Below are 24,611 nucleotides of genomic sequence, written 5' to 3'. Positions count from 1 at the left end.
CATCACACCTATTCATTTTTACTTGGTTGTTTATGTAGCACACAAAATATTGATGATGGCCCAACCAAGGGTCATTGCAAAAGGGACATAGAGAACATTCCTAGATAAACTAAAATCCAGTTCTTTGCATGTTAAGCAGAAGGCTTTCCACAAATCACCAGTGTTCATATAAACACGTTCAGAGAAGGGCAGTAAGGTTGATAAGAGGTCTGGAGAACGAAACATATGAGTAAAGGTTTATTTATTTTATTTACAGTATTTATATTCTGCCCTTCTCACCCCGAAGGGGACTCAGGGCAGGTCACATTGTACACATATAAGGCAAACATTCAATGCCATATAAACATAGAACAGAGACAGATGCAGAGGCAATTTAAACCTTCTCCAGCTTCCAGCTTCCTGAGGGTATGCTTAATTCCGGCCACAGGGGGAGCAGCTGCTTCACCATCCACTTCGACGGCAACTTCCTCATTCCAACAGCAGCTGGATGATTTTCATGATGTCGTAAATTAGCCTCCCCATATATAAGTGGTACCTAAATTTCCTACTTGATAGATGCAACTATCTTTCAGGTTGCTTAGGTCAACAATGAGCAGGGGCTATTTTTATTTTAATTGTCTGGTGCTCACCCCAACACCAGCTGGCCTCAAACTCATGACCTCTTGGTCAGAGTGATTTATTGCAGCTGGCTGCGCCACAGCCTGGAACCTGCGCCACAGCCTGGAGGTCCTGGGCATATTTAGATTGGTGTCATGATTGCACTCTTTCAACATATCAAGGACTGTCACACAGAAGGTAGGCAGGACCAGATCTAATGATCTGAAGTTACAGGAGAGAGGTTTTAATAGAACACAAGAATGAATGTCTTGACTGTAACAGCACTTTGATAATGAACAAATTGTCTAGAGAGGTGTGGCATCGCCTTCTCTGGATTTCTTCAACAAGAGGCTGGACAGCTAACTGTTGGAGATCCTACATGGGGCAGGGGGTTGGAACTGATGGCCCATGAGGTCCTTTTCAGTTTTTTGATTTTTTAAAATTCAGTATTCATCTCCTTGGGAGCACTATTTGCTGTATAAGACAAGGCAGGCAGGAGGGCAGGCAGAACTGATTGTAGAATGATTTGTGACTCCCCATTTCAATCGACAACGTTCTGTATCCAATACAGCTGTTTGTGATTCTAAAATATTGATTTATGAGAGGCAGGGAGAGCAGTCCTTCCCCTTATCCTCCATCCCCTGACCTTTCTTGTGCCTGAAATGAGGGAATGTTCTATGGATGCTGAGTCAATAGAAACTATCAATGGCCACCCCACTAGGGTATGAACAAGAGCAAAGAAATTATTTGTGTGTGTGTGTGTGTGTGTGTGTGTGGGGTGGTGGTGGTGGGGGGGAGTAAAGATTTGGATTAGAAAATGTTGAATATTGTTCATTAGATCTGTCAAGGATGGTGGCAATTCTTACATTTGTTTCTTTTATTTATACAAGAAGAAAATTCTCTTTTGTAAGCACCTTCCCCTTCCCCTCCGGATATTTGAGTCATTAAGCTGGCACAGGGAAGAAAATAATTCATGTAACAGTGGTCTGGATTTTGATTGCTTTCCCATTTATACTTAATAAGTCGATCTCCAAGCTTTTAGACACCATTAAAGTGCTGCCAATGCATGCCAGTTTTCTTAGGTGGAGGCATCCTCAGCAGGGAGATCTCAGTGTGCATTTGGATTTCAGCTGAGTGAACCTTATTAGTGACTTATTATATTAGCTAATCAATAGAAAAAAGGAAATGTCTCAAGTTTTTAAGTTTTCCTCATTAATTCAGAGGATGCACTATCATTTTAGCATTTACTAAGTTCCTTACTTTCATGTTTCTAATCCCTGATGTCTCCAGTTTAGATAGCAGGTGCTTGGAAAGATTTATGCCTGAAACTCTGGGAAATCATGATCAGTAAGAGAAGACAGTGTTGAGGTAGAATGACTAATTGGCTTGACAGGATTAAAAAATGGGTACTCATATAGTTATGGTGTAGCTTCTTTTGTGCAATATCTAAGTTCATTCTATTCTGTTTTTTACAATGATTTTCTTCAGGGGAAGGGAGTATTAGTTACCTCTGCACCTCATAACTACCAATAGATTTCATAGGGAAAACCTTCATCTCATATTTAATCCCCATAAAAAACTGTTCTGCATCTGAATTTACTGTGGCTCCCCAGCATGGTGTTGAACACCATGAGAGACTTGTAATTTGACTGCCCTGTGGGGCTTACATTGTGGTGTAATTGATGTTGTGAAAGAGGATGATGATAGCCCAGTAGAAGGCAAATGCCGAAGAAGACTGACACTCGAAAACAGCAGGTGCCATCCGCCAGTCTTTTTCATCTGCAAAATATGGATCAAAATACCCAAATGGTTTGATCTTGGCAACACCTTTGGATTTCTTCTGTGGAGGTTGAAATGCCATTGGTGGTTTGGGGTGGAACCCTGCCGTTGGGTTGTGCTTTGGCAAATCCCACTGGCTTCGATACCACTTGTGCAAAACAGTTTCTTGGCACAGCATCCCATCCTTTCATGAGAGAAGAGAAGGACTAGAATGGGGGGAGAAATTCCTTTGTAATTCCTGAGAATTGGCACTGAGCCATAAAAGTCTCAAAGCAACATCTCCAAGTTTGTGAATTACTACAAAACACCATTGTGTTGCTCTTTTATGTGTTCACATATGATGGGGAAAATAGTTGTACAAAATTAGACTTAATCAGTGGGTTTAATAATAAATAAGTAAATGTATTCATAAGCAACATTAATAAGTAAACTTATTACAAAATAACATTACATGATATTAATGATATTAATAACTAATATAATAAGCATAAATTAAACATTCAGCATGGTGTGTGTACATGTGAGAGAAACTGTTATTTGAGAATATATGTTGCTATCTTAAAATGTTACTCTGGTTTGCATTTTAAAATTATAATTGAGCTACTTCAAGTGAATAGAAAACTTTGACCTGAAGGATTAAGGATGAACACACCTTTGAGACTACTTTAAGCAGGCTAATTGTAACTGTTTTGTAACATACAGATGTATGGAGATTTTTTTCCCCTCAAGTGTTTTGACTTTACCCCAGTTTCTAAACCTATTATTCCTTTTGAATAGACCTTAGGAAATTCCTTTTTTGAAATTACAATTCCTAGAACCCCCATGGAAATTATAGGAGTTGATTTCCAATTTTTTAAGCTTTACTTCTTAGCACACACATAGATACTGAACCCATCCTATCCTGCCAAATATTTATTTGATGAATAAGTATTGAGTGTGTATATATCCACATATTGTTCTTTCTTTTATTTGGACCAATGTCTTGAGCAACTGAGGGCATACCTAAAAATACAAAGCTTGGTATATGTGAAAATGGGTTCTGTTTCAGCTCCATGGGTTCTGTTTGCTTCCATGCTAGTAGCGGAGAGAAAATGGTTGATTGGCTAAAATATAAATACTTCTCAATATTCTAGCTATGTGTGTATGTCTCCTTTGTTCATATTTGCACCATGGCACTCATCATTGGAACCTTTAAGAAAATGACCCACATGTTTGAATAGAACTGATTCACATTCTCACATATCAGGGGCCTCTTTTTGTTCTGCAGTCTGGGATAATTGAACTGGCCTTCTTTACAAGGCTATGCTGATATTCCGAATTTATGGAACACAGTATTCATGCTTAGTAATGGTGTTGCTAATGTACTTAAGTTGCTAATAGTTTGACAAGTTATGGAACACACTTTTAGTTCTCATTTCCATTTTTTCCTTAGGCTTCAGATGTTTCTAGATCGAACTTTTACTCTCTAGTTGTCCTGTGTCACTCATGGAATTTTATGGGAAGCCCAAATGTCACTGTTTTTGATTTATAACCCTCTTGTGTTTTCCCTATGTTTAGTTCATATTTTTTTTCTTATTGGATAATATCTAATAAGAAGGTAAAGGCGGAATAGCTTTTAAATGGCAGCACCAGAAGCTGTCCATCTGGAAGCATCCTTAGTTTTTCTTTTTTCTCCCTACCCGCAGCCCTTTAATTGAAAAGCTATTATTTGCAGAAGTTATTTTACATGTGTGCTCTTGAATTCTTGGCTAGGGAGTTCAACAATATATCTGTTCTGCTCTCAATAATTTCTTCTTTGTTTTCAACTATGATGCTGTTCACTTGCCTTTTTTCCTTTTTTCCCCTAGGGAAAACTTTTACAATTTTATTTGTTGTGATTTTTTTTTTGCTCTGCCTGGATTTTACTTCTGATGTTTTGTGAAATGCAAGAAGAGTGTTCTTTTCAGTCATTTTTTGGTTCTCTAGAAAGGTGGGGAGTTTATCTTTTACAAGGCTAGATCCCTGGTCTGTTTTTCTTGGCAATGATAATCAGTTGTTTTGTCAACTGCCCTTTGTTCAGATTTCTTGAGTTTATCAGATAGTTAAGTCTCTTCTGCTTTTTATTTTAAAGACTAGTCTGAGCCTTCTAAAGTATGTGCAATTTGTGCAATAATGCAGGATTTGTTAGAGAGTTAGTTTCTTACCATATCATTTGGGAAGCTGGAAATCCTATGGAATAAGTGGTAACACACAAGTAAATACGTTGTGGGTCACAACAGTAAGTAAATTTTAAAGAAATATGAGCCCTGGATGGGCTCTTGTATGTGTTGTGTATCTTGTAAGGGAAGGAAGAGGAAATGTCTGTTGAGTCATTTGCTTTCAGAGTTAGTTGAAGAGGAAGCATGGTGTCTGTGTGCTCATTGTTTAAGTCTCACATGAGCACCAGTGTGAAGTCTGGACGACCAGGAATACTTTCACCCATGTGATGGAGAACTCAAGCTGGATCTACATTGCCAAAAATGCAGTTTGAGCTACATTATATAATCAGTTTAGACCCATATAATACAGTTCAGTGGAGTTCAAACTGTATTATATGGCAGTGTAGATCTAGCCTCAGATGTTATCAGAGCACCATAATTCACCCCCAGAAAAAGCCGTCGTGAATGAGGAATTAGAGCAAATTAAGCCACTGGTACAAATGGTGGGCAAAGATCGTGATTATAATCTTGCACATTCAGGTGTTATTTTATTTACTTTAATGCTTTTCAATTCTGAAAGATCCCAAACTTAGTTTACATTAAAAATAGTTAACTGGGATGCTGTAATATAGATTAGGCATGGGCAAACTTCGGCACTCCAGGTGTTTTTGACTTTGATTCCCAGAAACCCCAGCCAGTTTACTGGCTGTTAGGAATTGTGGGAGTTGAAGTACAAAAAACCTGGAGGGTTGAAGTTTCCCCATGCCTAATGTAGATGTTATCCAGAAAATGTATCCCAAGTTTAGGCATGCAGTTTATTTATATTTCATATCCAGCTTATGCAGCATATCCTGAAGGTAATTTTAGATATTATTTTTAATATTGTTGTGCATGAAACCATGTTTGTGTAGACTGAACCATAAAAGAAACCAAAGGTGTCACTATCTCAGCTACCGATGTGGACAACATCTAATTTTATAATGTTTTTGAATTTGGGATTCCAGATAAAGGATGCTCAACTACATGTTGTTTTTAGTTGATATACACATAGGCCATAATATGCATGAACTTGGCAGAGGTCAGTGCTTACTGCAGAATATTGAAGGATAATATCCTTAGTCTCCCCAGTGTAGAAGAGGAAGGACTTTCTTGTAGCATGCCCCAATCTTCTCACATATTCAGTGCAAAGTGAAAATTGTAGCATTGTTAGGTATGGTGTTCGTAGCCAGTGCTCAACTCTGTCATTTATTGCAGCAAGTGCTAGAAAAGCCCTTTGTTTCCTCTTCACTCTGTGAATGAGAAACATTATTATTGGTAATCTGTTCTCTTAAAAATTATAAGCTTGTGAAGGATCTTCTCTTGACCAAGCCCTGTTCTCTAATGTAGATAAATATTAAGTTTGTAGTAGTACTTAATTAGTAGTAATCAGGAGTAATACACAATTAGCCTTTTCCAGATAGCATCTGTTTCTCCCATCTCATACAGAAATGATGCCTAGTTCTTTGCCTCACAATGTAGCTGTTTCAGAGAAGTGCTTTCTGTTTCCCTCTTGGCTTTGATGAGACTTTTAGTCCCTTCTTTTTTCTTCCCTTGACACAAATCTCTTCATGTGATGAGACCCAGGCATCTTGCCTTCCTAATCAAATCAAAACAGCCCCATTTTTTAGAGGAAGAAAGGGAAGGCACTGAGGGGATAAACAAACACTGGCTTCCTTTGGTATGCCATTGATACCAGATATCTAGGTAAAATAACTGGCAGAAACACTTCTGAAGAAATGCAAATGCAATGGTAGATTTGTTGACTGTAAGATAAACTGCAAAGATCCCGTTGTGGTAATGGCTTTGCTAGGCTTGCCAGAAAGTCAGAAAAATCTCTGTACAATTTTTGAAAATAAAAGTGAAACATATTTTGAAAGAATATGTTTTCCAGGAGTGTCCGGGAGAAAAATTCTATCATGCAAAGCCCTTGAAGAACATTAGAGAAAAACATCTTAGACAGAATGCAATGTGTCGCATAATAAAGCGATGCATGTATTGATAGATTTCAGTAAGGAAGCAATCACTCCTTTGCCATAGACACCCCCAGTTTTTATCTCAGGGCCTGAATGCTAGTAGAAACCTTGAAGATAAAAACAGTAAAAGTAAAGCAGTCTCAATTTGACTATAATACTCTTTTCTCTTTCTTTGTTCCTCTATAGGCGTTCCTGCACCGAATTAGACAAAATGCAGTGGACAAAGCTGAGAAATACATAACAGAAGAAAACGTCAAGGTAATGCTCTCAGAGAACCAATTGCTTTATGCATTACTGATTAATGCCAATCCCAGTTGGTCAGGTTTACATTTATTAAGCCAGTTGGCTGTTAGTGATCACATAGTTAGAATTACTTTGTTATTTTCTATGCACAGAATTTTAATTTTTAAAGATGCATTACAGTTAGAGATAACAAATGAGTATTTTTCCTGGCATGGAGGTTAGGGTTGTCATTGGTTATTAATTTTATTCTTGAAGGAAGAAAAAAGTAATTTTAGTAACCTTCTTCCTGTTCTGAGAAAGCCAGACAATTTTTGAACCCTGTTTGAAATTTGGAGCCTATTCTATGAACAATTAGACATAGTGACTTGGCACAAAAAACAGCATTTTCTGTGCAGGAAGTAGCACAGAAAATTGTTTTTTCCCTTCAAAACAACCAGTTGTGAATTTTGTGCAGAAGAAGTGTCAAACTATGGTGATCACTTTCACTTCAGGATCCTTCTCACAAGGATTCCTCAGCCTTTGAAAAACTAAAAAAAAATCCCCCAAATATTCCTTTCATCTTTAGTGGAGAAACATTAGAAAAATCTTTACCTTTTGATCACAAACACAGAAACCTCTAACAAATAAATAAATGAGGATGAGAGTGTAGAATGATGTTTACAGCTGAATACTCTGAAACTAATTAATAGCAGCTGTAGTTCCCTTAGTTAAAATCAGGAGTTTGTCTATACCTCAATCCACAAGGATAGGCAGGTAAGAAATAAAAATTATTATTTTTATTTTATTTTAAATCTGCTATCAAATTGGAGAAAAAGCACTAATACCATCTAGTGATTAGTATCCTTTGCCTGTCTTGGATTAAGCTGAGCTCCAGAAACCATGGGCGATAAATTTGATTTAATCTCACCAAATCTAGATCCAGGACAGAGTAGGAATTGGAATGCTGTCTTGTTTCTGATAAAGGATGCAACAACAGATACTTCTGTAAGCCTTGTGAACCATCAAACACACTTCACTCTAGCCCACCTACCCAGTTGTGTTTGCTGCTGCTCTGTTAGCAGCACATAGGAGAGATGGAAGAATGGAGAGCAATCCTTTTTTTTGGACCATGCCATGAATAGATTTAGGAAACAGAAGCGGTGTGTAGGGAGGGGCATTGAAGAAACATAGATGGGGATTTCAGAACATGTTAGGAAGTATGAGACTATAGAAGGAGAAAAATTCGTATCGGTTTGGATTAAAGATGAACTAGAGAAGAATTTCAGGGATATAAAAGATGTCACCTGTTTGAAGTGAGAACATAAGACTTGTCTTTCCAGTAATTGCTACTTTTGTGTAGTAGTATGTTCTGTATGTTTATCCTCAGATGTGTGATCTATCCACCCAGCGCATACATAGTACCTCTTGCTTATTGTAATAGGTGTGGGGAAAAAGCACCATGAAGAAGATAAATGAGAGGAGTGCATTTAGTTCAGCATCTAATTCAGGGGTGGATTTGAAGGAAAATGAGGAATATTTCTGGACAACCAAGGATACATGTTTGCTTTCTTCTTTCATTTGCTGGAGAGATGTCCAGTGTATGGCAACTGTGAGTCTTTCTCTAGGGTCAATTCTACATAGGATTGCCAACACATTCTCCCAAAGGGCTCATTGAGCTGACTTCCACAGCTCTGTAATGACTCAAAATTCAGCCAGTGGAGCTTTTACTGTCCTAAAGAGGCAGCAAACAAAAAGATGCTGATGAATAGTATAGCTATTGTTTTTATTCCAGTTTACTTACTGCCACCAAAGATGCTGAATATATCTTTTGCACAATCAAATATCACATCCAGATTCATTTTCGGTTCTCTGCTTTTTGATTAATTGTGTTTATGCCAGAAGCACCTCTGTGCTTCGTTATGCATGCAGAAGGATATTTCCAGTTTGTCCCATGGCTAAAGAACTAGGAGGATTTCAGAAGTGGATATACAGTAGAGTCTCACTTATCCAAGCTTCGCTTATCCAACGTTCTGGATTATCCAACACATTTTTGTAGTCAATGTTTTCAATGCATTGTGATATTTTGGTGCTAAATTTGTAAATACAGTAATTAATACATAGCATTAATGTGTAATGAACTACTTTTTCTGTCTAATTTGTTGTATAACATGATGTTTTGGTGCTTAATTTGTAAAATCATAACCTATTTTGATGTTTAATAGGCTTTTTCTCAATCTCTCCTTATTATCCAACATATTCGCTTATCCAACGTTCTGCCGGCCCGTTTATGTTGAATAAGTGAGACTCTATTGTAGAAATAAAAGCCTGGCTTTCTATGAGGTTCTCGCTGTAGGATCTGAATATTAGGAATGGCTGACACATTTTGTGAAGGTTGTCTGTCCACTCTCCTCTTCAGTGCTTAAGCAGCAAAAAAATTTAACAAGTGTATTTTTTTGGTATCAGTAGGCCTACCATGGGAAAACAACAGCAATCACAATGATAGATTTCTTTTTTGGGTGAAGCTGCTGGAAATGAAGGGTCTACTTTCACGGCTAGTTACATCAGTTTCATATTTTATATACAGCCAGGTCTCCACACTTAGGGTTTGACTTTTGTGTGTTTTATAATTCGCAAATTTGATTACAACGTTCTCTCATAAGAATCTCCAGGTCCTCTATGATCATGCTCTGGCTGAAGGACTCTTTTTTTAAAAGTGTTTTTCCACCCAATGTTTTTTCGCTTTTATGGGATTCTTCAGCCCAAACCTTTGCAAGTATGGGGATCTGACTGTTAGAAAGTAGCTGCTTAAAAACATCTTTCTTACAGATGCCATCATTCTGAAAATTGCTATAAGATAAGAAGAGATTGTTGTGGTCCTACTGAATTTCTTGACTTAGCAGTCATTTGACCTTATATCTTTTTGGTTCTATGCTACTCATACAGCCAAATTAGATCTCAGATTCATGGGCAAACATGTTTGTCAAGAGGTATTAGCTATAATAGATTAATGGCATCTTTACATTCAAAGACAGTGTAGCTCTAAATAACATGCTGAAAGCACAAACTATCAGTTATCACCCTCATGCCTTTCTTTGTGACTGCTCAACATTATGCTTAGGATCTGTTATTAGATGGACATTTGATCCTGTCTGCTAGGGCCTTTTTGCATGCTAATTAGATGATCCTGTTAGGTTAAGGGGAAGGTACTTTGTACATTTCATGTTTTGAATTTCCATAAGCCTCAATCAGCATGGCTAGTGATCATGGATGATGGGAGTAGTAATTTAGAACAGTTGAAGGCCACTCACTTGTCTTATCCAACTCATCCCTCTGAGACAATGATTCTCAACTTGTGGGGCCCAGATGTTTTGGCCAACTCCCAGAAATCCTAACAGCTGGTAAACTGGCTAGGATTTCTGGGGGTTGTAGCCCAAAACACCTGGGGACTCACAGGTTGAGAACCACTGCTCTAAGAGATATCCCTGTTGTGCTCCCAGAAATACATAAATGTGACTTCTTACTAGACAGAACTTACCTTTTCAGCTGGACACAGCCATACGTGTACTTATCTACCTTCAGGCTTTGGAAATGGAATCACTTGATTTAAGTCTTTGCAACCTTGTGTCTAACAGTGACAATATAAATGACCTAAATGGGGATAAATTTGCTTTGAGGACAGTAATGTCGACATTTTTTAAACTACTCATTAAAACCACTTTGTGAAATAGAAAGCCATCTTTCGTTTTGACAGCTGGCTGATTGAGAATACTGTACATCCATCAAGAGCCAAGTTGCTAATGATAAGACAGAGGGCAATGCATACCAAACAGATAATTAATGCTTGTCAGAACCCATTAACAAAGTCGACCTCTGCTCTGTGGCCTAACATATCCCAAGGAAGGGACTGCAGCTGTTATAAGCAATAGTGCTAGAACAGACTGTCACTTAAAACAGACAACATACTGTGATTGGCAAAGCTCTGTAATTGTGGTCAAGTGTAAATTTGTAGTCATCTGGCAAATCGAGATCAGACTATGTGTCAAGAGTCAGACACCAGCCAGTTAAGTAAATTCAGTTTATTTAGTAATAATTCAAAAAAGCTCAACAAAAGGTCCTGGGAGCTTGCAACACTTCAGTGTGATTAAACAGTCTGAAACAAAGAACCCCCAAAAACGCAAACCGGAGTATAATCCAGATTATCCGGAGATATAATCCGGATTAAAACTAGGTTGCTTAAATTCAGCTCAAAATTGCAGCACAGAGTCAAAATAGCAAAACAAACACAGGACAAAACGCTCCGAAGTTCCAAAATGTTCTGAAACCCAAAATATACAGAAAAGGTCCCAAAACTGAAAGGAAGCTCAAACTGGGCTAGAGTCAACCGCTGAAAGCAGTGTAAACAAACCAAAGCCGAAAAACGCTGAGACAAAAGCGAAGAGTCGGAAGCCGGGCCAGTGGTCAAAGGAATGGAACATAGTCACAGTAGTCATAAGACGGTCCGGAGTCAGGACAGGAGAGGAACGTCAGGGTCAGAGACAAAGCCAACGGTCAGCACAGGAAGCAGCCATAGGGACAGGAATGAAGTCAAGCCAAATTTGGGAGCAAAGAGATACACCAGGCTGTAGTCCAGTCCAGGGTCCAAGGAATGAAGTTATCACAGTAAGGTCCATGTCACGGGGTAACACAAAGAGCCAAAGCGACGGAGACAAGCGGCAGATCGGTTGCAAAATCCCAAGCCAGTGTTCGGAGTCAAGTACAGGAAACCCAATGGCGCCCAACAACACCTTGCCACATGCAAGGAACAATGCCCAAAAATCCCCAATTTATTTAGGTTTCCTTGGGCGTCCAAACAACCAACACCTTAGGATCAGGCATCCCAAGTTCCTCATCAGAGCCAGAATTGCCCTGCCCATGCCCAACCCTGTCCACACCTGCAGAATTACCCTCATTTCTCCAGGCAGATCATGTGGGGTCTGCTTCTGAAGAAACCCAAGCTTCTCCTGCATCCTCAGCATCCATGGGCCCAGTTTCCTCCCCAAGATCCTCCGGAGCCTGTGCCCAGTCTATGCCAACTCCTTCCGCCACCACCGGGTCCTCAACAGTCATTTCCACCTCAGGATCCCCTTCCAAATCCCCAAATGAATCCTCATCTGAGGATTCCTCAAGTATCTCCCTGACCCTTTTCCTGTGTAAGTCTTCCAACGAGCGCTCCTCGCGAGGAGTCTTCCTTCCCCTCCTGATCCTACCATTCTCACTAACAGCCTCGGAAGACTCATTCACAACACTATGGTTCTGTGCTTCCTGAAGGATCGTATGAATCTGCTTAAGATTTGGCAGCTTCAGGGAGACCACTTCCTTTACCTTTGTGGAATCAAAGCAGTTGAGATTGGCAAAGAAGATTCTCCCCATTAGCAGACGAAGGGAGACGGGAGACTGACTTTATGGCTCAGAAAGCATCCTCCTTGTTGGCATTATCTTGAGGACAGCATGGTTGCATGGAGCGCTGCCAGCAATTCCTCTAGTTAAAGACGGGCTCTTTCATTGACCACCTGTGTATTATCCTCAAGTTTAATTCAGCACAATCTCTGGATTAAGTTCGCCCAATAATTTCACATAGAGGTAAAAAGCATAGTGGATAAAGAGAAACCTTATAACCAGCCTTCCACAGCCTGGTGCCCTCCAGATGTGTTGGACTACCATTTACCATAATGAAAGTAACCATAGTGGGTGGGAGAGAGACCTATCACTTCTCTGCACAGTAAATGTGAAAGAGCAGATGAGAACACTGCTACTTGATTAGGTATTTTATTTAAAATGTGTTAAGACAATTTGATAAGATTTCATAAAACAGTCAGTCAATAAATTTACAGGCTGTCCTGCAATGACAGAGAAAGGCTTTCAACAGTGGTTTAAGCTACTTAGCATGTTCACGTGAGATCAAGAAGCCTTTTAGGTAGCCTGATTCTCCAGTGTTTTTCAACCAGACTATCCAGGACTTTAAGGTCAAGGTCAAGGACTGCACGTAGAAATGTGCATAGAAACAAATAATGAAAAAAAATAATTCCTGTAAGCCATGCATTATGAGGTGTTGTGCTGAGTTAGAGCTTTTTATTTCACTTTTGTCTCTCTTTATGCACAGGGTGTTTTTTTTTGTTAGTTTTTCTTTCTCTTTTTTTCTGTTCAGTTCCGTTCTGTTCTTTATATCATTTAAAGATGTTAATTGATGAGTTGAGGGTTCAGTGATTTAAATATTAGGTTTCAGATCTCATTTCTAATGTCTTTCACCTTTTAAAATTGTGGCTCAGTTAATATACCACACTTAACTATGTTTTGCATTCAGAAAAATTTAGAATCCAAATCATGTGTATAGGCAAAACTATTTTTAAAGCTAAGAAGAGCAGTTTTTTCAGTATAGACATTACACATTGTTAGAACTTATGGTAGTTTTTAAACAATTGTGGCCAAACACAAACCATAGTTTTCCATTTCAGATATGGTGCTGAAACATAATTAAATATCTTCTTTAACTGTGCTTTAGTGTAGTGTCTCAATGGTGTACTTATGTATTATTAGTAAATTTAAAAATTACAAAATAAAACTCCATCAAGATTGCTTAAAATGGTTGGATGCAGAGTGTATTTTACAGGCCTGCGTAGTTTTTATTAACAGTTAGTATTTAATACTTTTTTATGTTACAGATTTTATTTTCCAATATAGAAGACATCCTTGATGTTCACAAAGACTTCTTGACTTCTCTGGAGTATTGTTTACAACCAGAGCCTCAATCTCAGCATGAACTGGGAGATGTTTTCTTAAAATTTGTGAGTATGATAAGTCAAAATGTGATCTTGAAATGTATCTTTTTGTTAAAATGCGTCTCCCACCTTTGTCACTATAAGTAGCTTCAAACCTTCAGTGCTTTATAGTGAAAACTTTTATTTATTTGTTTTTTGTTTATTTAATTACAGTATTTATATTCTATCCTTCTCACCCCGTGGGGGGCTTAGGGCAGCTTACAAGTTGGTAACAAATTCAATGCCACATAAACAGACATAAAAATAAAATAAACGTATAGATTAAAAACCATAAAATTAAAACATATAACATTAAAACAGTTATTAAAACCACACAATATAACTTGTGTTGAAGTTGAATGTGAGTTAGGAAAAAATGGTTGCATTGACAAAATATTGAAAGCCATATCAAACATGACTAAGCACATGTTCTTGATCCACTTTTTTCCTTGTGAAGAATGTAATTTTTTTTCTTAGAATATTACTTTGGGTTTGGATTGTGGAAAACAGTCTCATTCTGGAAAGGATGTCAAAAATAAACAGAGTAAGGTGAAGAACTGAAAAAATGTAAATATATGCAAATATGAGTGCATGAAGGGAGAGCATTTGAATATATTGGCTCCGTGATGCTCCAAAATCAACTTCATGGATAAGATTTCTTCTGGGGTTTTCATGTGTACATGGCAGTCATGAGTGGAGCAACAATCAGGTCCTCAACCCCTTCCCTGGACTGTTGTATGCATAGGACTACCAGCTGCAACTAAGCGATATTTACATTCCTTTCCTTTTAATTAGTGACAAAACAAGAGGAAGCTTCTGGCTAACTCACATCCTTTTCCTTTCCACTTGTCCACTTATGGAGGCACATTGTGAATGAACAGAATTGCCAGGTGTTCCTTCGTATAAAGGATTTCCCAGTGTTTCAGGGTCTGATTTTTTCCCTTTTATATGCAGTCTATATTATAGACTTCACAAGATGCTTAAAAGCCCATTTGGACGCAGGTACTTCATAAATAGGAATTTGTGTGCATCATATAAAATATGTTCATTTTACAGAGAAATGCATGGCTGAGTTAACTGAGACCAATACTTTCCTCTGGTTTTTAGACAGAGCACAAACCTATTTGTAGCTGTGCCCTGATTACCAACCATTTATGCCATGAACATTGAGCATAAAACAAAGCTTGTGTATATCTCTAACACTCACTTGGAGAGATTCCACTTTTGGAATATTTTGGATTTCTAAATTTCAGAGAAGGGATGCTCAGATTATATAACTTTTTTTTTGGGAATCCCCAGTTGTGCAGTGAGTTAAACCCTTGTGCTGGCAGGACTGATGACTTGAAGGTTGGGTTGCTGACCTGAAGGTTGCTGGTTCAAATCCAACCCAGGGAGAGCGCAGATGAGCTCCCTCAATCAGCTCCAGCTCCATGCGGGGACATGACATGAGAGAAGCATCCCACAAAGATGGTAAAAACATCAAAACATCTGGGTGTCCCCTGAGCAACGTTCTTGCAGATGGCCAATTCTCTCACACCAAAAGTGACTTGCAATTTCTCAAGTCGCTCCTGACATGGAAAAAACCTTTTTATTAGTGAAACAAGCCAATTGCAAGTAAATACTAACATCACATTATCTAGTGGTTTGCTGTCTTGTCATTAGTTTCCAGGTTCTTCTCTTAACTTAATTGCAAGTGTTAGCATTTATGTACAAATTGCTGAATGCACTTATGTTTAGGCAATAGGCAAATGTAGCCAACCATGTGTTCCTCTTGCACTGCACATATAGCTGTTTGTCTAAGCTGAAATCACTACCCATGACAGTCTATCATGTGTAATGTGAAAATTCCCCCAGTCTGTTTGCATATATGGTATTGTGTGATGTAGCCCAAAGTTACAAGGGAAAATAGGAAGATACTTTGCTGAGTAAGAAAGATTCTGTTTTTTGTTGGTTAGTAGTCACAGTGCAGAAAAAAGTGCAGGTTTAATTTTCAAGGGGTGGCATCTGTAATTATGTAACGGATAATTTCCTTATTCAGTGGAGAAACCCCAATGTCACCCAGAGAGGAAATTAAACACTTCAGGCACTGGGTAATTTTAAAGTATTGCTTTCATATTTGTGGGTCTTATGCATGAAGGGCAGCTGGGCAAGTCTTGATGAAAGCCCTCTGGCATGTGTGCAATTACAGAATATATTGAACTGAACTTTGCCAGGAGATATTGCAATCTAAATATAACCTCTAAAACTGTCACCAAAGTCACCAAGCTGCAATCATAATTGACAATGTGACATCAGCTTTTGTTGCCCCAGAGTAAGCTCTCCTCATCTAAAATGAACAAGAGCTGTAATTCTGAAGAAGTTGTTTCTGAAGCATCTCACTCATTTATGTCTCCCTGTGCTGCACATTGGGTCAGTGTCAATGATTCTGGGCAGTGGTGCTTCAACTCCCTTGCCAGAGGAGGAAGGACAAATACCGCTTCCCCATATCTATTGATGTACCAGTGCCCTGAAGGCTCCACATCTAGCCAGATCTGCAAAGCTAAGCAGGATTGAGTCTGGTTAATACTTATATGATAAACAACCAAGGAAAATCAGGTGCTATAGGCTATATTTCAAAGGAAGGAAATGTCATGCTATCAGTGAGTATTCCTTGCTTGGCAAACCCTATGAAATTCATGGAGGCACTCTCCACAAAATTAGTCAGTTCCAGGTACCTGGTTCAGGATCTCAGAGTAAAACATTTTGGCCTTGGAATCCATCTCTGTACTGTCACATCTACATTAATAGAGAGCAGATGGCACTTCTCTCCAAAGCTTCCTATTCTGGAGAGCTAGAAGAGATATTTCTTAGTTTCAGTGTTTGTGACAGCTAGCAAATGGCCAGCAAATTCTCCAGTGTTTGTGACTCTCTCAGGAATTGAATGCACATAATTCCCTGTTATTCAGATTATGTCATGTGCGATGGCTATGTCACTTTGCTTAATAGAACCACACCTAAATGCTAGTTTTAAATACATTATGGCCTCTGTATCCTTTGGACTGGGATCTGCAGTCTCCAACAAAATATATTATCTCTAAGTATTTTTAGGTCCTTCACTGAAACTCTATGATATTCTTGGGCCAGAAGTCCTTCATTTCAATAGGGCTTGCTATTATCCATGCTTCTGCATATCCATGCAATATCTGGGAACATTCCCCTTGCAGATAAGGGATTGCATTGTATTTTGGGAATCAAACTTAATATATATTACACAATTATAACATCCAAATTTCAGTCCAAATGCCTTGGTCTGTTGTAAGTAATCTTGAGATTTGCAGTTAGTAATATTCTCTCACAGAGAGCTCTTCATAATTAATTTAATCCTCAATCCTTGACTTCTCAGAATGTTTTAGAAATCATAGTTAGAGGGATGTATTAGAATGTCTAGAAATTTTTTTAAGTATTTCACCGGATTACAAATATATTATTTAGGATGAAAATGGTTTAAAATGGATATGGTTGTGAACTACAGCTTTTTTCTTGGTGTTGTTCTGTGTCTTCAAGATGTTTCTGATTATAGTGACCCTAACCCTATCACATGGTCTTGTTTCTAAAAATTTGCTAAGTCGTACATTTGACTCTGTGGTAACTTTCAGAAGAAATATACCATAGAATTGCCTGGAAGATCTAGAAAATTCCTTGAGAACATATGTTTTGTTAGATGTAGGGAAGTGAAACCACAGATGCAAGTTAACTGGAGTAGACCTATTGCCAATGAGTATTTGGGAAGCCAACACATAGTAGATTCCATTGATTCAATAAGGGCATTTAGTTGGGAATGACAGATGGATTAAAGTTTATGAAACCTAAAGGCTGAAAACTAAGTCAAATAAATCAGTGCTTCTGAAAATCCTGGCCAGTGAGCCATTGGCTGCCAATCTGCAGCAAGTTTCCAGGAAAAAAAGAAAGAGCATGTAAGCTTATGGAAACACGTATGATTCTAGGACCATGAAAACAAAAGCCATCTGATCCTACAGATGAGATAATTTAAGAAGCACTGGTACACATTATTTCAACTGCACTTACACTTAATTAATTAATAAATAATAATAATAATAATTTTATTTCTTACCCGCCTCTCCTCATGGCTCAAGGCAGGTTACAACATAGCTAAATACACATTAAATTGAAGTGCTCAGACAGAGTCTTGATCCTGGTCCAAAACTAATGGCAATCTTGCCATCAGACATATCTTCAATAGAAGGGTATTCTCTAGTCACAGATGGGCCTCTGTTTTGTAAATATTCATCTCTTTTTGATATCAACTTGCAAGTTGGTATTAGAGGAGCTTCTTCACATGGGTAGGAATCAAACCACCACCCTCTCTGCAAACAAGTCATCTTATCCTTAAGCCATGGTCTCTCTCTCTATACTCCATGATTCTTTTTGAAACAAAAGCTGTCCCATCCTGTTGCATCACATCCCCAGCTAAAGAATTTCCTGCATCTGGTGACCAAGAACATTTGTCTTTATGGCATTTCAATCTTCAACTTGGAGTTGCCTGGAAGAGAAACAGCTGCAATTCCAGATGTGTGGCATAGCAAAGGATAAAGCCCACGAACCAGCTGCTTTCCAGCTTCTTTCCTTCCTCTCTTTGTTACTATCTCCTGCTATTTTTGTGTTTGATAAAGAATAAAAACAAATGCAGAATTATTGAGGAACAATGAAAACATCCCTTTATGTAGCTTCTACCCTTACTTGCAAAGTCCTGTGTTGCTCTTTGGAGGCAGGTGTTTCTTGCCATGTTATAAGAAGGTAGTTTATAGTTCATGACATTTTTATCAGGCAACATACAATTAACTTACGGAATTTGCTAACTGAAATCATAAAAACTACTGGTTTTAAAAGGAGAATAGTGACATCCATGGAAGATTAGACTGCCAGTAGTTCTCATCTCTGATGTTGAATGCGACCTCCAAGTTCAGAGACATTATATCTTACAGAGGTCACTAAAGACATCTGACTGGGTACAGCCTTTTCCATTGTGAAAAAAAGAAAGTTTGTCTAGATTGAGATTTCCCTAATGTGGCCCTCCGTATGTATTCAATATGCCATTTCCCCATAGCCATCGTTGATGAAAACTGTAATCCAATCAGATTGGGAAAGGAAAACCAATCTATTTCATTCTTTATTGTTGAATTCAGAGACCCAGCATCCTGGTAGGGTCTACTGCTACAGTTCACCATGCCCCCTTTAAATCTAGTTTATCATAGTGTACCTAGCATAGCATTAATCTGGCAACTTGAGATCAAAATATCCCAGCTAGGGCTCATAACATTGATTAACTACTGAATTGAGTTTACTCTTTCTCAAGCCATGTTTTCAAAGGAAATAGCTCATTACCCTATCACATCCCCTCCAACCTAGAAAATCCAAGCAGTTGATAATATTTCACTGGCTTAATATATTTCAAGTGTTTAAAAATGGTTATTTATGAGAAAAATATGCATCAGACTTTTAGATGCCAAATGATAAGGAGCTCAACATATATTCAACGATTCTTCTGTTTACAACATGCTGAAATACTCCTTGCAGAATTGCTAACTATTTGCTGAATCACAAGTCATTCCTTGTCTGATTGATTCTAGCATGGAAATTGGTTTACTGTTTCTCAAGAAAACAGTTTGTGACATTTTGCAGATGACTGTTTTGCAGTGGATTTACCATGACTGATGTTTATACAGTTAGAAATAAATCTGTTGCCCAATGTGAACTGTGACCTGGAAAATGCAAAATGAAATTCAGCCGGCTTTTGTATTAGAAACTCAGAAGAATTGAGGAATGTGTGTTTCTCATATATTTATGCCCTTTACAGATATAGGCAGGGATGTATGCATGTTTGTGTTTGTGAACCCAGCATCCATATAGCAACTGATTAATTTTGTTTTTATTTGTTTGTACCCACTTTCAAAGAGACAAGCCACGCTTTTGATAGAACAGTGTCTTGTATTTTCTACACTAGGAACAACTATATATAAAAACAAAAAAACAGAAGATGAATATGTGCATTATATTGAAGTACTTTGAAAAAATTAAAACTGAGATAAATGCTTCTTTCCCCCCCCCCTCTTTCCCTGCAGAAAGACAAGTTCATTGTTTATGAGGAATATTGCAGCAACCACGAGAAAGCACTCAGGCTCTTGATGGAACTGAACAAGATTCCACCTGTGAGGGCATTCCTGTTGGTAAGTGCAGCTTTTAGCCAAATGTATAAAGGTTTACCCCAACATAATAAACAACAAACACAACACACACTCTGTAGCAAAAGGCTAACAGTGTCAATGAGCATTTTAAATCCCATTCTGTTTTCTTTTATCTCAATAGTGGTATAAGAGGACTTGCCATCTGAATTGGGAGCAGAAGCAGCTTTGCGTCATTGCCATATTTGTTAATTTCTTACCACAAAAATCATGGGACTTACTTTTTGGAAAAAAGTACCAATTCCATGAAGTGGAAGCTTTCTAGAGCTTAGTTCTCTCAGTCTGAAGGGTCTACTTCAGAAGGTCTTTGGAAATTATCTCTGCACAAAGTACAAAGAAAAAACCACTCATTGATGAAGTTTATTGGATCCTACTTCATTGGATATTTCTGAGGCCATTGAGAATGGGTGGGTAGCTACACTAGGGAATTTTCCCATTTGATTTCTCACTATGAAGGGTTCCCATACTTCAAGGAAATATATTGGTGGCCACTCTGGCAATTGCACTCATCAGATCTTTTACTCTGAATGGGAGATTGGGTGGGTAGCTGCTTAAATGAGCCTTCCAAACAGAACTCACATCTTGAAGTGACTCAGTAAGAGGTGAAGGTTGGGTGGGTAACTGCTCATAGAAACTGCCCAGCTGAAATTTTCATTCTGAGGTGTCTCTGTGGTATCCCTATCAAACCAGTGGTTTACTTGTGGTATTTCTACAGTTGGAAGAATGGCGGGCCTCTTCAAAGAAGCAGTTGAATTGCTTTTTGGAGGTGACAGCCCAGTTGTGGGGAAGAAGAAGACACAATTTCCTGCTGCCTGTTGCTGGATGAGATAAGAATGTTGCATATGTTACCTTAAGTTCTCTTGAAGGAAATTCAGATATAAATAATGAAAATAGACAAGTTCAGTTTTCTCTTAGGAAAAATGCTTTGACTCAAATAATTTTGTGCTTTTATAACAGGGTTGTTTGTGTTACACTTTTTTGAGGTTTCCTCTTCTCTTTGCTTGCTTCTCATAGCCGTGTCTTCGCTCCACCCTCTTTCAGTTCCTATATTTTTTAAAAAACCTACTTCCCATTTATGATCAACAGAGCAGGCAAAGCATGTCACTTCTTGTAGTCACTACTGCATAGTGTTATAGCACTGAATATAGGCAAAGGAGGTTCATTATAATGATGATAACAACAAGAATCATTATAATAATGTTTACCTGTCTCTTCCGTTGGATTGGGCTTTGTCCTTCCCTATAAATACTTGTTGCTGTCCACAATGTGACAACCATGAACAATTTTTTCAGGAATTAGTGAATGGCATCTCAGGACCACCCTCACATGAACCAACTTGTCCTTTTCTATGGAGGCAACAACAACTACCCATATTTGTGATATGAAAATAATCCGGTTAATCCTCACACCATTTTTGGCTGGTTTAAAATTTTAAAATACTGTAGCAAAGTATGTGTCAACAATACTAAAATATACCATAGTTTACTTGGCCCAAAGCACTTGAATACATTGCAGATTTGGTGCACTGGAAAAGCAAATCAGCATTTTAAATTATTTTGCATGAGAGCACACTTTTGTTTTATTTTGCCAGTGCCTCTGGAATAGAGGATGTCTGAAGTGTATGGGACTGAAGGTATATTAAATTGAAAGGCATCCCACACACTATAGCAGATCTCTTTTTGTGTGGGTGGAAGAAGGTGTTTATCAAAAATGCTCTTGTTTGACTGGTGGAAAATTCCACTGCCATCTTTTATTTCCTCCCAGAGCTCTGGCCATTTTAGAAGCCTAAAAGGAATGAGTGAGGGCGGATCGTGAGAGGCTTTAGATCCACTGGTACTAAATCCCTTCCTGCTACCCTGACTCACACAAAAAGGTTGAATTGATATGTCAGCTTTTTTTCTCCAATGTTGGCAAAAATAAAATAAAAACCTATCCCCTATTGGTGTGTGTGTTCCTTGGTCCTCTGCCAGCCATTTGATTCCAAGTTAGACTGTTTCAATATTGTATATTCCTTAGGTGAAAGTTGTGCAGCCTTCAATATCTTAGTCAATTACACTGTATCTTAGTGAATTGTACTTCCTGTCAACCCCAACTAGCATGGCTTATAGTGAGAAATTCTAGCATTTATAATTGAACCAAATCAAGGAGTGTGTGGGTGCACAGTTCTTATCTTTTTGCTACAATGACTGGCATGATAACTATTGTCTAGACTGGGTAAGGGTGCATCTACACTGTAGAATTAGTGCAGTTTGACATCACTTTAACTGCCATGGTTTAATGCTATGGAGTCATTGGAGTTGTAGTTTGGTGAGTATCCATGCACGGTATGCCTTCTACTATGGAGTATCTGTAGTTTCTCTATTGGTGTCCCTTACCCCTCATTTCCTTGGTTTAGTTTTTTCTAAAGCATCATTTTGACATTTTTAAGAGGACATGTGAATGCAGCCCTTATTGTAGAAAGTTCTTTGCACCGACTGATTGAAGTAATTAAACAAAAACTCTCAGCCTGACACGTCAGCATTCTACTGGGCATGAAGATTTACAGACTGTGGTCACATTTTGTTAGTCCTAAAAAAGATATTTTAAAATATGTTTTATGTCAAGACAGTCATGGGGCAGTCTCTGTTTTTGGTTTGGTAGTTCCCTCTTTCCTCCAGTGTCCTGCCTGGCATAATAATTTCACCATCTAATGAGGTCAAACTAGAAAAGAAAGAGGTTCTTGTGTGACAGAATTGGCTGAAATGCTCTCTCGGTAGTAGCCAAAGTACAGACTTGCCTTGGAAAATGGGAATGTTACAGTTCAGAAACTGATTTAGACAGGGAATTCAAAGGCTAACATGAGAGTAAAAGAAAACAAAGAGGATAAGAATGGTATATGAATCACACAAGAACCCTGGAAAATTTGATGGAGAGTTTTTGCAGGTAGCAGCCAGTGTTGCCAGAGCATCAAAGAAGTCTCCCTGTGTCTGTAGCCAAAGGCTATGATTGGTGTCTGGTAAGAACACTGAAAAATAATTGCAAGTGTTTGTACTACTAAACATCTAAGCACTTCTGGACAGTTGTGTCAGACATAATTCAGGGGAGAAAATCTTGTGGGAACCCCAAAGAAGCAAAAGTCGACAGGCTGAGATGGCTTCAGTTGTTGTTGTTGTTGTTGTTGATGTTGTTGTTGTTATATCCTGTATACTTCTTAAAGAATATAAATACTGTATTCAGTGGGATATTTTTCTGACTAGTTTGGTTTAGGATTGGCTTGCTGAGTCATTACCCACCTATATAAAATAGGCTTTGTGGGTCTTATATTACTTGAATGTAATTATCATCATCACCATCATCATTTTTTTACTTCGACTGGACAGAATGCAGATCTTAGAAAAGTCCTTCAGCCAGTTTCACCACTGATCATGACTTGGTTGCTTAATTCTAAGAGTTGTACAGTAGAGTCTCACTTATCCAACACTCACTTATCCAACGTTCTGGATTATCCAACGCATTTTTGTAGTCAATGTTTTCAATACATCATGATATTTTGGTGCTAAACTTGTAAATACAGTAATTACTACATAGCATTACTGCGTATTGAACTACTTTTTCTGTCAAATTTATTGTATAACATGATGTTTTGGTGCTTAATTTGTAAAATCATAACCTAATTTGATGTTTAATAGGCGTTTCCTGAATGCCTCCTTATTAACCAACATATTCGCTTTTCCAACATTCTGCCGGCCCATTTATGTTGGATAAGTGAGACTCTCCTGTAATTTTAATGTAGTTTTAATCCTGTTTTAATGTTTGCATATTTGTATATTTTGAATTGTATGTTGATGTTTTTTGTGTTAAACTGTCTTGAGTGCCCTGCTGGAGAGATAAATCAGGGATAATAATAATAATACAAGAAAAAATATAATTTTACAAACACTGGGTGGAATGCATCATTGGTTTAAAGCATTTCTTTCCTCTGGTTGTTAGCTTGAATGGTACAGGTACATTATGTATCTGGAAATCTATTGATGGGCCAGGAGAGAACATGGCTTCAGAATCCTGTGGTGCAAATGCTCTTTGGCTTTTTTTGCCTGTAGTCTTGCCAGGCTCGTTGCATGATGGAGAGGCCCCTGGTGTAAATTCTTTGAAGTAATTTTGTACAATACTGGGTAAAGGGAAATAATTAGTTGCTCTCTCATACACAGCTTTCCATACAAAGTGTAAATTCTCCTGTCCACTACATGCACAGCATATGTATTTTACCAACTTTGAAAGGATTCTTGTTTTCTGAACTTATACATGTATAAGATCCACTGTATAAACAGCTGTATAATACCATATGTTAACATGTTGTCTTGATGAGCTTTTATTCAAGTGGGAAATCTGTGTTTTTCTTTACGACAGAGCTGCATGCTTTTGGGAGGCAGAAAGACAACAGACATTCCACTTGAGGGCTACCTTCTAACCCCAATCCAGAGGATTTGCAAATACCCACTTCTCCTAAAGGTAATAGGAAATAAACATGTTTTCTGACACTGTGTTTCTCAATTACCCTGGAAAGTTTTAATTTTCTTCATTGTATATGTGGTTCTGTACTTCTGACTTGTACCCGCAGAAAATTAAAAGACTCCCGGTTTGGTTACATAAAAATTGCTTGCCTGTAATGTTTGACTCCAATGTTAGGTTGCACGAATGGGTGTTTCCAGAATAGATGTTGGCTCCAAATGAGTGATAGTATCTTACATTAAGAGTTTTAGCCTTGGCTTGTGCCACCTACATGACACTTCTCTCACACTTGGAGATAGATTC

General features: G+C 38.2%; 1 protein-coding gene across 2 annotated transcripts in view; it reads left to right on the top strand.

Moving 5' to 3' along the window:
• Window positions 1-24,611, top strand: part of prex1 (phosphatidylinositol-3,4,5-trisphosphate dependent Rac exchange factor 1) — a 236,824-nt gene that overhangs the window by 88,706 nt on the left and 123,507 nt on the right. For both annotated transcript variants that reach the window (XM_003220643.4, XM_062978916.1), the window contains exons 2-5: window positions 6,752-6,823; window positions 13,486-13,608; window positions 19,701-19,805; window positions 24,207-24,308. In XM_003220643.4, coding sequence (XP_003220691.2) covers window positions 6,752-6,823; window positions 13,486-13,608; window positions 19,701-19,805; window positions 24,207-24,308 — 402 coding nt within the window. The remainder of the gene's footprint in view (window positions 1-6,751; window positions 6,824-13,485; window positions 13,609-19,700; window positions 19,806-24,206; window positions 24,309-24,611) is intronic.

The sequence above is a fragment of the Anolis carolinensis genome, chromosome 4 (assembly GCF_035594765.1).
Source record: "Anolis carolinensis isolate JA03-04 chromosome 4, rAnoCar3.1.pri, whole genome shotgun sequence".
In the NCBI taxonomy this organism is placed as follows: Eukaryota; Metazoa; Chordata; class Lepidosauria; order Squamata; family Dactyloidae; genus Anolis; species Anolis carolinensis.
The sequence above is the reverse complement of the archived record's forward strand: the minus strand, read 5'-3'. Positions and strand labels throughout refer to the sequence as shown.